The following is a 12,464-nucleotide window of genomic DNA, read 5'->3' on the forward strand; positions in this document are numbered from 1 at the left end:
GGGTGGATGGATAAGTGGACACATGACGGTCAATGGACAGCTAGATGGTGCCTAAACAAAGGCAGGGTGCAGACTGGGTGATGGATGTGCAGGGTGCCAGGAGGGTATGGAGGACAGAGGAGGGATGGCTGGGTTGGCAACATGGATTTAGTGACATTGGATGTACAGAAAATAAACGGACAATTTAGAAGGTAGATGGATGGGTAAATCGTGAGGGATACAGGCTAAACTGTGTTCTTTCTTTTCTTCGGTTCCAGGCAGAGGAGCCTGAGGCATCAGAACCAAGCAGAGGTGAAGACTCACTGACTGACCAGAAGCAGGCTGACTCGGTAGTTGGGTCCTAGGCTTGGACACATGGGGAGGGAAAAGGACGGGAAATCAGGCTGGAGGTGGGATGAGCTCCTCCAAAGAGTCCTGAAGCCATCCAGACCCAGGCTGGCTCTGCTGAGGCCTTAAGAAGAGAAACTTTGGGGGAGGTGGTCAGTAGTGTTACCCATCGCGTGGGGACTTGGTGGGGGATGGTCCTGGAGTCAGAAGCCCAGGGCACAGCTTCCCACTTACTGGCACACTGTCTTTCCCTGAGCAAGTGGCAGCTTGGCCCCAATAGTTCCTGAGGGCAATGTTCTTTTGGGTTTAGAGGGCTGGGCCAGGCTTCCTGGGTGGGGCTGGGCCATGCTTCCTGGAGCAGGGGTCAGGAGCGGTAAAGTGGGCTAAAGGAGGTGCTGCAGCAACCTGGAGGGCCCTGGAGGCTGGAGCTTTATGCACGGGGTGGACCAGGGAGGCTGCCTGGGGCCCGGCTGTAACAGCATGGCTGTGCCCTGATCCTCTCTGCAACTTGCAAACAGAGCTTTCTCACCAGAAGCCTCTGGAGGGGTGAAGGCAGAGGCAGACAGCAGGTGGCAGGTGGCAGACAGCATGAGCCGGAGACTCTGGCTATGTTTTTCTCTTCCCCTGTGCTGCCTCCTGAGTCTGGCCCTGCCACTGGTCAGAGTCGTACACAGCCGTATGCTGTCCAACCCATTTGTACAGACAAGGAAACAGCCAATGTGTGGTTGGACCCAAATAGAACCCAAGACTCTGGTCCCCCTACCTGGCTCTGTACCAGGATTTTTCTGTTGGGCCACCAACCAGCTCCCAAATCATGACACAGAGACTTATTATTAGCTTTCAATGCTCCACCTAGTTTAGGTATTTTTCTGGCTAGCTCTTTTAGCTTAAATTAACCTGTTTCTCTTTATCTACTGCTTGCCTCTGGGCTTATTACCCTTCTTACTTCTGTAGATCTTACTTCCCCTGCTTCTCTATGTCTGACTGGATGGTGGCTGTCTGACTTCTTGCCCCAGGTGTGTGCCTCGTTCTCTCCTCCTTCTTCTCTTGTTCGTTCCTCTCTAGAGCCTGGATTTCTTCTCCTATTTATTCTCTCTGCCCGCCAGCCTCACCTGTCCCTCCTCTGCCTAGCCATTGTCTGTTCAGCTCTTTATTAGACCAATCAGGCGCCTTAGGCAGTCAAGGTAAAAAAAAAAAAAAAAAAAGCAGCACATCTTTACATCATTAGACACATTCAGCATAAACAAAAGTAGCTCACCTTTATATATTCTGTAGCATAGTAGTCTGCAGCATAGACAAATGTAACACATCTTTGCCTAGTTAAAACAACGTTCTGCAACAAGCATCCCTGGGCTCCCCATTCCCACCCTTGTCCACGCTACTTCCTGGCTCTGTCCCATCTATGCGCCTCAATCTACTTGGTGGCTGGTCTTCCCTCCTGTGAAGTGGGGAGGGGACAGAGGTCTCCCATTGCTAACAGGGCACTGACAACTTCACTCTTCCTCTTTCGGGCTGATTTCTTCATGCTTCCTGAAGCCTGGGCTTTGTGAGCAAAGAGGAAATTAGCAATGTGGAAAGCCTCTCCCGACACACACCCCTGCCACCTCTACTGGACAGAGTATTAACTACTCATTCATCCATTCATTCATTCATTCCCACTCACAGCACTTAGTGAACACCTTCTGTGTGGTGGTATGAGTTGAGGTGAGCCACAGTGGGGCCGTGTGGTGGTCAGGGCTGTGGGCTGTGATGGGTTGTGATCTTGGGACGCTCTCCTTTCCTCGGTTCTCTCAGGTTCCTGGGTTTCAGACTCCGCTTCCAGAGCTTGCAGATTCCAGCCAGAGGACAGGAGGTTCTGTCCCCTTTCTCAGCCTGGAGCCTGCAGTGTGGCTTAGGGCCTCTGCTTTGCTAGTGACTCATTTGCCCCAACAAAGGTGACTTCAAAATGGAAGCACTAGGGCTCTGAGACAGGCATTTGTGTAAGTCTGTGTCCATTCCTTCATGTTAATGCCCCGAAGGCCAGGCAGGTAACCAAGCTGATAGGAACAGGAGCTGGGGTCACATGCATGACCCCTTGTCTCCAGGTGGTTGCTGCTGAGATACAATGGACCTAGAGTCTCCACATTTTTCCCACATTTCAAGAGAAATCAGATTTTTTGTTTTGTTTTGTTTTTTGAGACACACTGTCTCTGTAATGCTCTGGCTGCCCTGGAACTCTCTGTAGACCAGGCTGGCTTTGAACTCAGAGATCTGCCTGCCTCTTCCTCTCGAGTGCTGGGATTAAAGGCGTGGGACACTACTGTCCCCCTTTTCTTTTTTTTAATTTTTTAAAATATGGTTTTAATTTGGGCTTCATGTAGCTTAGGCAGGCCTCAAGCTTTCTCTGTTGCTGAAGCTGAACTCCTGATCCTCCTGCCTCCACCTCTGAAGTGCTGGGATTACAAGTGTGCACCACCACACCTGGCCCAGACTTCTTGGTTATTAATGTTAGAAACAAATGCAAGATGATGGATGCATGCCATGTGAGCTAAACATACGTGATCTGTAATTTTCTCCTTTGCAGCCTGCAGTTTGACCTAGGCTTTTGGACACAAGTCCCAAGGATGCATGGAGTCCTAGAGACCCTGTTGGTCAAACACTATGCAGTGCGAGCGAGATAACCAGTTTTTTTTCCTTTGTAGCTCTGAACGGGGGAGGTAGGTGGGAGCCCTGGGCCTTTGCAGTACCAGAATGGTCAGGGGAGGCTGTGACCAGGGATACTCCATCCCATCAGGGACCTACAGCCAACACTGGACCCTGTTTGACAGGCAGCCAAGAGGCCAGCAGAGGGCAAGGCTGAGAGCCCACTCAAGGGCCGACTGGTGACTTCATGGCGGATGCCCGGGGACCGGCCCGCGCTGTTCAATCCATACCTGCTGTCTCTGGGGGTCCTCAGGTGGCAAAGGGTAGGCTGGCTCCTGAGGGGTTGGAGGGGAGAGGGTGGATAGACAAGGGAAGCGGGGAGGAGGCTGGTCCTAGCCAAGAAAAAATGGGAGCTGAAAGGGAGGAGTGGGAGAACCTCATGGAAGGAGAGGACGCTACAAAGCTCTGTCAGGCTCTGGACAGTGGGCTTTTCTGCCTCCGGTGCAGGACACAGATCCTGAAAGCTTTTAAGATGAAGGATGTTTGGGTACTATCCAATCAGCAACTGTTGGCCTGAGCCAGGGAGCCAGGTGGTGGGAGGGAAGGAGGAGGAGGGCCAGAAGGGGTTCTGGATTACAGAGTGTCTCAGACTTGGGCCTGGGCCAGTTTCACAAACATCTGGCCTTACGTAACCCATCCCCTGCCCAGAGAGGCCTGTAAACACTGGGGCCTCTGGTTGGGGCTTCCTCCAGGGCGGGGCGAAGAGGTAGCTACGACTTGACCCCTTCTGCCCCTTCACAGCAAGCAAGAAACAACCAAGGGCTGACTTTGGGGGTTAACTGTTGGCGACTGGGTGACTCTTAGACTTTCCTGTTGGTGCTGAGCCCTGACACTGCAGGGCCCTTGGTGGCGCATGTCTATTTTACAGAGGGTGGGCACAGACTTGAGCCGACAGCCAGGATATCACAGGGCTGGATTTTGCACAGTCCCAAGAGAGAGTGTTTCAGAGAAAGTCAGAGCACTGAATGTCATGCCTATCACATGACTAGGGTAACTGCTGAGCTGCCCAGGGCTAAGGGGAAGGTCCCAGAAGCTTAGAATGCCTAGAGGCTTGGGGACCAGGGCTGCCCTAGTACTGCTTCCTGTCTGTGTTATGGTTCCTCCCTGCCATTCCCTACAGGCAGGGGCACCCAAGGCAGTCAAGCAAACTTGGCTCTCTGGGTGCAGTGGTCCTTCAAGCCTTGGGCAGGATTTGCCTTATCAAACTAACTAAAGGTCACCAACACACAGCAGGGCTGGGAGGAGCTGCAGGGAAGGCCTTGGTGGAGAGAGGATAAGAGAAGTGGGGATTATGATAATAGATTTGCTTCTGGACTTCTGGAACCCCCTGGAAGGACAGATCGTTGTAGTCTAGACTCCCACATCTGTGCGCAGTGTCTACACTACCAGCCGTTACTGTCTACTATATCCCCCGGTTCCATAGCCCATGCAGGACGTGCCTGACTATGTTTGGTCCTCTTCTTAAGGATGATTAGATTCATGTTGTCCACATACTAAGGAGGAAGTGAAGTCTCTTGTTCCATGTCACACATGGGTGCATCTGAAATGCAAACCCTGCTCTGGCCGATCTGAGCATTGAATACTTACAAACCCACCCCTGCGTTGCTGGCCTCCCAGAGCCGCCTGGCAGCTCTTAGTTACCATCCTGTTCCCTACCGGCCGTGTGGCAGCCAAGGCTTGGTGAGTCGGGGTAATAATCTTTTTCTCTGGGGACTAGAATTGTAAAGTACCAGAGATGGAACTGTCTGGGGTCTCTCTGAGGATTGCTGAAGAGCCAGAAAACTAGCAGGAATTCTATCTCTGTCCATACCGGGCTGTGTGCTCTGGTCCACTCCCCTTCCCTGAGTCATACCTTAGAGTCCTCAGGAGAGATGTGGCTCCACGCTGAATATTGCTGAAGTCTGGTCGCTCCAGTCTTTGCCAGCATAAGTCACTTCCGGGCCTCTGAGGTCCCGCATCTCTCTTGTGCTAGGGTGATCTGTGATCCTTTCCTTTGTGTACTCATTCAGTTAGCCAGTGTTTACTTAGGGTATACCGTAGGCTAAGGCCCTGGGCTGGCCTCCAAGATAGAGAAAGACATGCTCCATTATTGCCCACAAGAGAGCACATAGAGGCGAATACCACGACAGGCTCCTGGGTCAGTGACACTGTAGCAGAGGGACAGGCAGAAGTCGGGAACATTAACAAGGGGTCAGATACAGGGAGCATGGGGCATGGAGCAACATATTGGGAGCACCGAGTGAGGAGCAAGAGGAAGACAAGGAAAAAGGGAGACAGAAATAGGGAGTATTAGGCAAAGCAACGGGCATAGGAGATATGGGCAAGGAATCAGATTCAGGGACACAGGATGCGGGGCCAGATGCAGGGAGTACAAGGCAAAACATTTCCCCCCAGTGTTGGAGATGGAACCCAGAACTTTGTGGGTGCCAGGCTATATCATGTAGCTATGCCTCTGGCCCTGCTGGGAAAGGTGCTTGGATGAAAGGAGCGCTAGGGGAGGAATAGGAGCACTAAGCAGTGAGGGCTATGTCTGGCTGGGGTATGTGGCTCTGTTATACTGGGACTCCAAGGGTGAAGGGAATTTTCCATGCATCTTTTTGTGAGGTAGTAGGAAAGGAAACTCTCTCTCTCTCTCTCTCTCTCTCTCTCTGTGTGTGTGTGTGTGTGTGTGTGCGCGCGCACACACACACACATGCATACAGAAGGCAGCAGTCTAGAGTCCAAAGGTCTGCCCTTCCACAGGGCTCTGGGAGTTCCGCATTGTGTCCGTCATATGGAAGAGGCATGTAGAAAATTTAGTGCAGTCCCAGGCAGGTTATAAAGGAAGCTGACTGTGCAGAATCCAGTGTACTGAGTTGGTCACCGTCACTCTGGTCCTTGGGTTGAACTTACCAGTAGGCGACTGACTCTCAGGGCCAAGAGCCAGGAAGCTGGTGCTTTCTGTTCCCAGGCACCCGGTGGGAGGCGGTTTCTCTTCTTACTCACTTTCCAAGGGCTGACAACCTTTAAGGAGTGCAGAGGGAGGGTGGGAAGCAGATGGGCATCAAAAGACTAGCGTCTAGAGGAAGTAAACTTAACATGTGTGTTGTTGCAAGGAGACTTCAACAGAGACGCTAGGAAAAAACTCACTCCCTGGACCTCCGGCTCCTTATCTGTAAAATGGGCAGAGAATCAGAGCGCCATAGTAATTGCAGTATACAATACACTTTTATGTATTTCTTTATTTTTGAGACAGGGTTTGATATGTAGCCTTCAACTCACTTCTTGTGGTGATCCTCCTGCCTCTGTCTCCAAGTGCTGGGATTATAGCGGTATACTCCCATGTTTGTTTCTTTCTTTGTTTGGGGTCTTCCTATTTAGCGCAGGCTCAGGTTAGCCTAGAATTACATACTTTGCTCAGGCTGGATTGGAACTCTTGAGCTCCCTGTCTCACCCTCTTCCTCAGCCTATACCAGTATGCCCAGCAAGAGCAATGCTTTTGAGCTCCAAATCAAGTTGGCAGAGTATCCTAAACTGCAAGTAACCCAGGCTCCCTGGCCCACACCTAAGGGTGGCTAACTAGAGATGGAGAAGTTATTTTAGTTGCTTGACTTGGTTAACACCCATGGGTCATTGCATCAACTCATTTACCCAGGGTGAGATTGAGGCTTAGAGCACTCCAGTACCTTGCTTGCTTAAGCTAACAGGGTTAAATGGCTACTGTCACACAAACTTCCGGTGCAATCAGCAACAAATTCCACCGACGTCCCTCCTCACCTAAAGGACCACGATGAGCTTCCTTCCATAGGCAAAGAGAACACAACATATTGACAAGGGAGCTGGGAACACGGGCAACAGGTGCACACCCACACCCGGTAACCCCGCACTTCTTAATGGAAAGTCCCACTTGGGAGATTTCGAGAAAGCTTTCTATCTTCCAACTTCTGATAAATAAGCTGCGCTCGTTTTGTGCGCAATTTACTTGTTAGGATCCTCTCTGCCCCATTTCTCTCACCCCCACCCCGTGAGAACTCGGGCAAGTAGATCCATCTTTGAACCACTGCGTTCTCGTGGGTAAAACACAAACAAATGAGCCCCAGGTCCGTGGGAAGCACGAATGCCGACTCCGTAGATAATGAGTGGAGCTCGCTGAGTCGTTAGTATCGGGTGTTGTACTCCGTCTTGCGACCCAGGCGCCAGGGCCGGGTGCATCCATCATTCGGACGGGGTTGGGGGACTCTGACTCTCGCCCCAGCCGTGGAGACCAAACTGCCCCGCCCCTGCGCCGTCGCCGGCAGTCACCTGCGTGTTGGCCCTTCCTTCCTGCAGGCCGCCAGCCGGAGCCCGGCCCTCCCTGCCCGCCGCCCCATCCGCCCGCCCCGTCGCGCAGGCCCCGCCCCCCGGCCCGGCCCTCACCCCCATTGGTTCTCTCATCGCCCCCGCCGCTGTTTGCCGCGGCTTCCACGCCTCCCATTGGACCACCCGGGTCCTCCCAGGAAGTTTGAAAAAAAAAAAAGTTTTATGGGCGGATGGAAGGGGCCGGGGCAGCTCCGGGGAAGGGAAGGGCTGGAGCTGAGGCGGCCGGCGGCCGAGAGGGGCGGCGGGCTGGGTGCGCCGCGGAGCCCGGCCCGAGAGTCCGGAGCAGCGTCCCGGGGCGCCGCCATGACGGTGAGTGGCCCCAGCCCGGACCCGGCGAGGCCGGGAGCTGAGTGTGGGGCAGCTCGATCCAGACTTTTCTCCCTGGTCCCCTGCCCTTCTCCCCGCCGTGGAGCCCGTGCGGTGGAGGGTACTAGTCACTGACAGACTCAGGGAGACACTTGCCCCGCCTGCCAGCCCCCTGGTGGAAGTACCACTCCCCCAGGCTGCTTGGCTTGGGCCTGGGAAGAGGTGCTCCTGGCCTTGATGCGTCGTGTGATATGTCCAGCCCATGTGGGCTCTAGCCAGAGTTTGGGGGGTCCGGCCCCTCCCACTCCCACGGTTGGGAGCCCCCTCCTGGGGCGGCTGAAACTTGAGTCCTCTAGGCGTTGGGCGCTGGGGACCTTGGGCGGGGTCAGAAGTTTCAGTTTCTCTTGGAGGTGGGCTCTACCAAGATTTGTCAATCAATGGCTATGCTCTGATAATTCTATCGAATTTCACAGCTGAGAGCGCTGTTCTCCCCATTTCACAGCCAAGTGAGTTGAGACTTGGGGAGGGGCGCTGGTGAGGTGTAAAAGAAGAAACAGCCTGTTTTCAGGACGGTTTGACCACCTGGCCATGGTGTTCTGGAAAGGAGGGGTGGGGCTGCTTTTGATTTCTGCCTGGTGACCCAGACTGGCCCTCCTGGGGTTGGGAGGAGGATGAACAGGGTGTGTATGCACATGCGCAAGGGTAGGCCTGGTGAGGGGTGGGCTGTGCTGCTGGGGGTGTGGCCTGTGGGGTCCCTGCCGTGTGTGTGTGTGTGTGTGTGTGTGTGTGTGTGTGTGTGTGTGTGTGATGACCTGGCTCTGTTGCCTGGATTTCCTCGGCCTCCGCACATCCTGCCACCTCCCTACTGGCCTTTCCTGGCGTCAGCAGCCTCCCCTTCCCTGTTACTGAACGGAGGGATGTTGGGGGAGGAGTTGAGTCAGTGTCCTGGGTTAGGGGGAGGTGGTTGCCTGGCCCACTGGGTGCCTGCCAGATACTTTGATAGTACCAGATTGATCCTCTCAAGGTTGATGATAGCATCTCCGTCATTTAGTTAGGGAAACTGAGGTGCACCAGAGAAGTATAGCCCTGGTGATGCAGTTTGGCCTTTTACTGGACCAAAATTTATACCCTGGTCTGTCTCAGTTTGCTTTCTGGGGAGAGATAAGAAATGTACACAGTTGCCACTCCCAGGAAGCACGTGCTAAGCAGGGTGAGTCTGCTAAGCGCCACATGTGTGCCTGTATCCTGAAAGAGGGATGCCAGGGGGCAGGGAAACGCATCCCTGCTGGTGGGAGGTCAGGGCTTCCTGCAGGAGTTGTTCTCTGATTATGTGACTCTGTCAGATGGCGATGGACTGTGGAGGAAGGGGCGTGTCGATAAAGGGGCGTGCCAATAAAGGGGCGTGGCTAATGACCATCTCAGGGATGCTGGAAACTTAGGGAAGGGATCTGAGAAAGGGCCCTAGCTTGAGCCAGGAGCAGTGGGGAGACACGAGTGGTTTGGAGCCAGGAACAGGCTTGTGGTCACCGTCCACAGTGCTCCCCGGGCTCGTCCTGGGCACCATTCAGACTTGAGCCTCCTTGTTCATGGAGCCCATCCCCCTGACATACACACCTTGCTACCAGCTGAGTGTTCTGTACAGAGCAAGTGACCAAGGAAGGCTTCAGGGAGCTGGTAGATCCGGGCTGACCTGGACTCCAGAGCTCTTTCTCATTTCTCCTTCGCCGGGGAAGCTTTATGAAGGAGCCTCAGTCTGCAGTCACCGCTGGGCATCAAATTATATACTTGTTCTGCGTGTTTACAGTCTGTCTCCTAAACTCCCCGCCAGGGCAGGGACCATGGCTCCTGTTCACAGCTGATAGCTTGCCCTAGAACAGTACCTGGTGCCTTTGAAAGAGTTTTGTTGTGCTTTTTGTTTGGTTGGTTTGGTTTTGGTTTTGGTTTTTTGAGACAGGGTTTTTCTGTGTAGCCCTGGCTGTCCTGGAACTCGCTCTGTAGACTAGGATGGCCTCAAGTTCACAGAGATCCACCTGTCTCTGCCTCCTGAGTGCTGGGATTAAAGGTGTGTGCACTGCTGCTCCCCCCCTCCCATCTTAACCAGCCCACCTGGAGGGAAAACCAAAGTGCTTACAGTAATCTTAATGCAGCAGAGGCCTCTTGGGGTTATGGGAGGTGGCTGTGGGCAGCAGGTGGGTGGCATGGATTAAGCCCTAAGAAAGAGGCCTCAGATGACGCAGTTAGGCAGGTCTGAAGGTTTGGTCAGTGGAGAAGGACATTTAGTATTTCAGGTTGAGGACATAGCGTATGTAAAGGACTTGGGGGATTGTCGCCGTGTGTTGGGATCTGTGCTCACTGGTGGAATCGTTGGGATAAATATGTGGGGGCAGACCAGGCTGGCATGGGAGATTAAGGCATTAGATGACCCCTTGAAGGTGTGTACTTTGAAGGGGCTGCAGCTGTGGCTGAGGTGATGGGCAGGAATGACTTGTGGTACTGGTTGGGGAGGAGGGCATGAGAGCCTCTGGGTGTTCCTGCCTTGCTGGTAGAGAATGGGCAGCTGAGCCTGAGGAGCTGGGGAGATGGCGGCTTTCTAGATGCAGCTTGTCAGATTCAGTTTTATTTGTGTGTGCGTACGTGTATGTGCACACATGCATGCGTGTGTGCACACACCTAACTCTGGCAGAAGCTAAAGGGTGACTTTGGGTATGTTTCATTCCACTTTATTTTTCAGACAGGATCTCTCAGTGAATCTGGAACTTTCTAGTTTAGCTAGATTGGCTGACAGCAAACCCCAGAGCTCCTCCTCCACCTTCCCGAACTAGGATTATAGGCATGTACCATCGCACCCAGGCTTTTATGTGGGTGCTGGGGTCTAGCCTCAGGTCCTCATGTTTGTGTGGCACATACTTCTCTGACTGAGCCTTCCTTGCTCTTGTCAGCAAGGTCCCCCTCCCAGGATTAAACGCTCACTCTGCTGCTCTTGGCTCCTTGAAGTTGCCATGCTAGGTCACACCAGACCTGCCGTGCCTCTGTTGGTACTGGTCTTGGGAGTCATCTGGGAGCTGTTCTGACTACAGTATGTTCAGAACCCCTAGTCACTGCCACACATATGAGCCAGAGCCTGGAGGGGGCTGCGCACGTGGCGAGGGGAGGTGGTGGTCACCGCCGCTTTGCTTCTAATGCAGCACTCTGGGTCCCTGTCTGTCACTGTGCCTGGGGGCCTTCCTTTTTGGGTCAGCCTCACTGAGAGTGCCAGCTCTATAGACCGAGCCCTGACTTTTGACTCCTTGGGGCCAGTTTGGGGTCGGGATCTACCCCAAAGCACAGGAATTTATGACAGGAAGGTGGACGATATTTATACACTGTTTCTCCTGAGACCTGTTGTGACTAGGCCTCTCTTCCAGGTCCTGGGGCTGTGGGGGTGGGCGGACCATGCTGAAGGGAAGTGGAGCCAGCTACGGTTGGTCACTGTCTTCAGTCTTAGTTGGGGGTCATCCTGGGTTGCCTTGTCACAGATGGGAGACTGACAGAATAGGGAACAAACAGGGCGAGCACAGCCCCAGGGTTTCCGGGTTTGGAGCATAGCCCGCCTCCTCCCTCAGACAGGTATGCAGAGTGAGGGAGCCCCAACCTCGGCTGTGGATGGTTCTAGGTGTTCAGACTGCTGGCCTGGGGCTTTCTCATCACGCTTACTCTACCTGAGGAAAATGGGGTTCTCTAGCAGAGAGCAAGCCCACAGAGATGGCCAGGTCAGGTGGCTCTGGTTCCCAGCTGCTGCCACCCTTCTGCACTATGTCACTGACTCCCTTCATGCAACCAGACACCTTGGCCCGGTGAGGCTCACTTGCTGTAGACTCTGATAGGTGGGCTCAGAGCCATGGCAACAGGTGGCCACCTCCTCCCTGCCAGCCTGTTTGGCCAGCCCAGTTCTCTTCCCTGCCAGTGGGCAGGAGCTGAGGCTACTGAAGGACAGGGACCTAGATTGGTGAGGGCACCAGTGGTCAGGGAGGGTCTGGGGGATGATGCTCTCCAGATGGGCAGTTCAGGAAGAGCAGCTTCATGTAGGCCTGGGCAGAGAGAGCTAGCTCACAGCCTCCCTCTGGGACATGCTGCAGCTGGGAGCCCCCAACTCCAGGGCTCTGCCTCCCTGGGTAGGACCTGCCAGGTAAGGCTTGCCAGGATTGAGGTGCCATGGCCTGTCCAAGGAGACCTAGGGGAAAGAGGCCATCTGGTCCTCAGCCTGGGCCTGGCTTGACCCTTAGGGTCGCAGGCTTGGTGGGAGGATGAACAGAGGCTTGGGTAGAGCATTGGGTTGTGTTCTGCATGGTCTGCCTGGATCCTGTTGAAGAGGTCATGGACTTCTGCTAGGCTGTTTCTCAAGGTTACGCTCTGGACTTCCTAGAGCTCTCTTCATAGGCAAACTTCTTCTGTCTCCTCTCTCTCCATCTTGGGTGGGGCCAGGGAGCTTGGACATCTGGGGTGTGTGTCTTAGCCACTCAGCCCAACCTCTTGGCTCTCAGAGAATGCTGAGGAAAAGAGCCAAGGCTGTCTCTGTGGCTGGGAGCCTGCTTGGTTCTGCTTGGTTTGGGGGAAAGTTCCCTGAGTCCCTTGCCCTCTTCATTGGTCTCTCAGGACCTCAGTGTCACAGGACCAGGGCAAGATGACTGTCATAGTCCCTCCTAGCAGCCTGCTTGGCTTTCCTCCTGAGTCTGACCATTTGCCTTTCCATCTCCCTGCAGCCCGACCTGCTCAACTTCAAGAAGGGATGGATGTCGATCTTGGATGAGCCTGGAGAGGTAGGAGTCTGGGCT

The 12,464-nt window shown here is 54.0% G+C and overlaps 1 protein-coding gene across 4 annotated transcripts in view; it reads left to right on the forward strand.

The window, feature by feature from the left end:
- The window catches only part of LOC121461338 (TRIO and F-actin binding protein), a 58,950-nt gene that overhangs the window by 26,616 nt on the left and 19,870 nt on the right, over positions 1–12,464 (forward strand). For 2 of the 4 annotated variants that reach the window (XM_041672363.1, XM_041672365.1), the window contains exons 1-2: positions 7,510–7,656; positions 12,393–12,449. In XM_041672363.1, coding sequence (XP_041528297.1) covers positions 7,510–7,656; positions 12,393–12,449 — 204 coding nt within the window. Of the gene's footprint in view, positions 1–244; positions 330–3,134; positions 3,273–7,509; positions 7,657–11,647; positions 11,819–12,392; positions 12,450–12,464 lie in introns of those variants that run through there. The other 2 variants (XM_041672361.1, XM_041672364.1) reach the window with 2 other exon arrangements.

This window comes from Microtus oregoni, unplaced genomic scaffold (assembly GCF_018167655.1).
Source record: "Microtus oregoni isolate MIOR12 unplaced genomic scaffold, Mior012 000022F_ref0000154, whole genome shotgun sequence".
NCBI lineage: Eukaryota > Metazoa > Chordata > Mammalia > Rodentia > Cricetidae > Microtus > Microtus oregoni.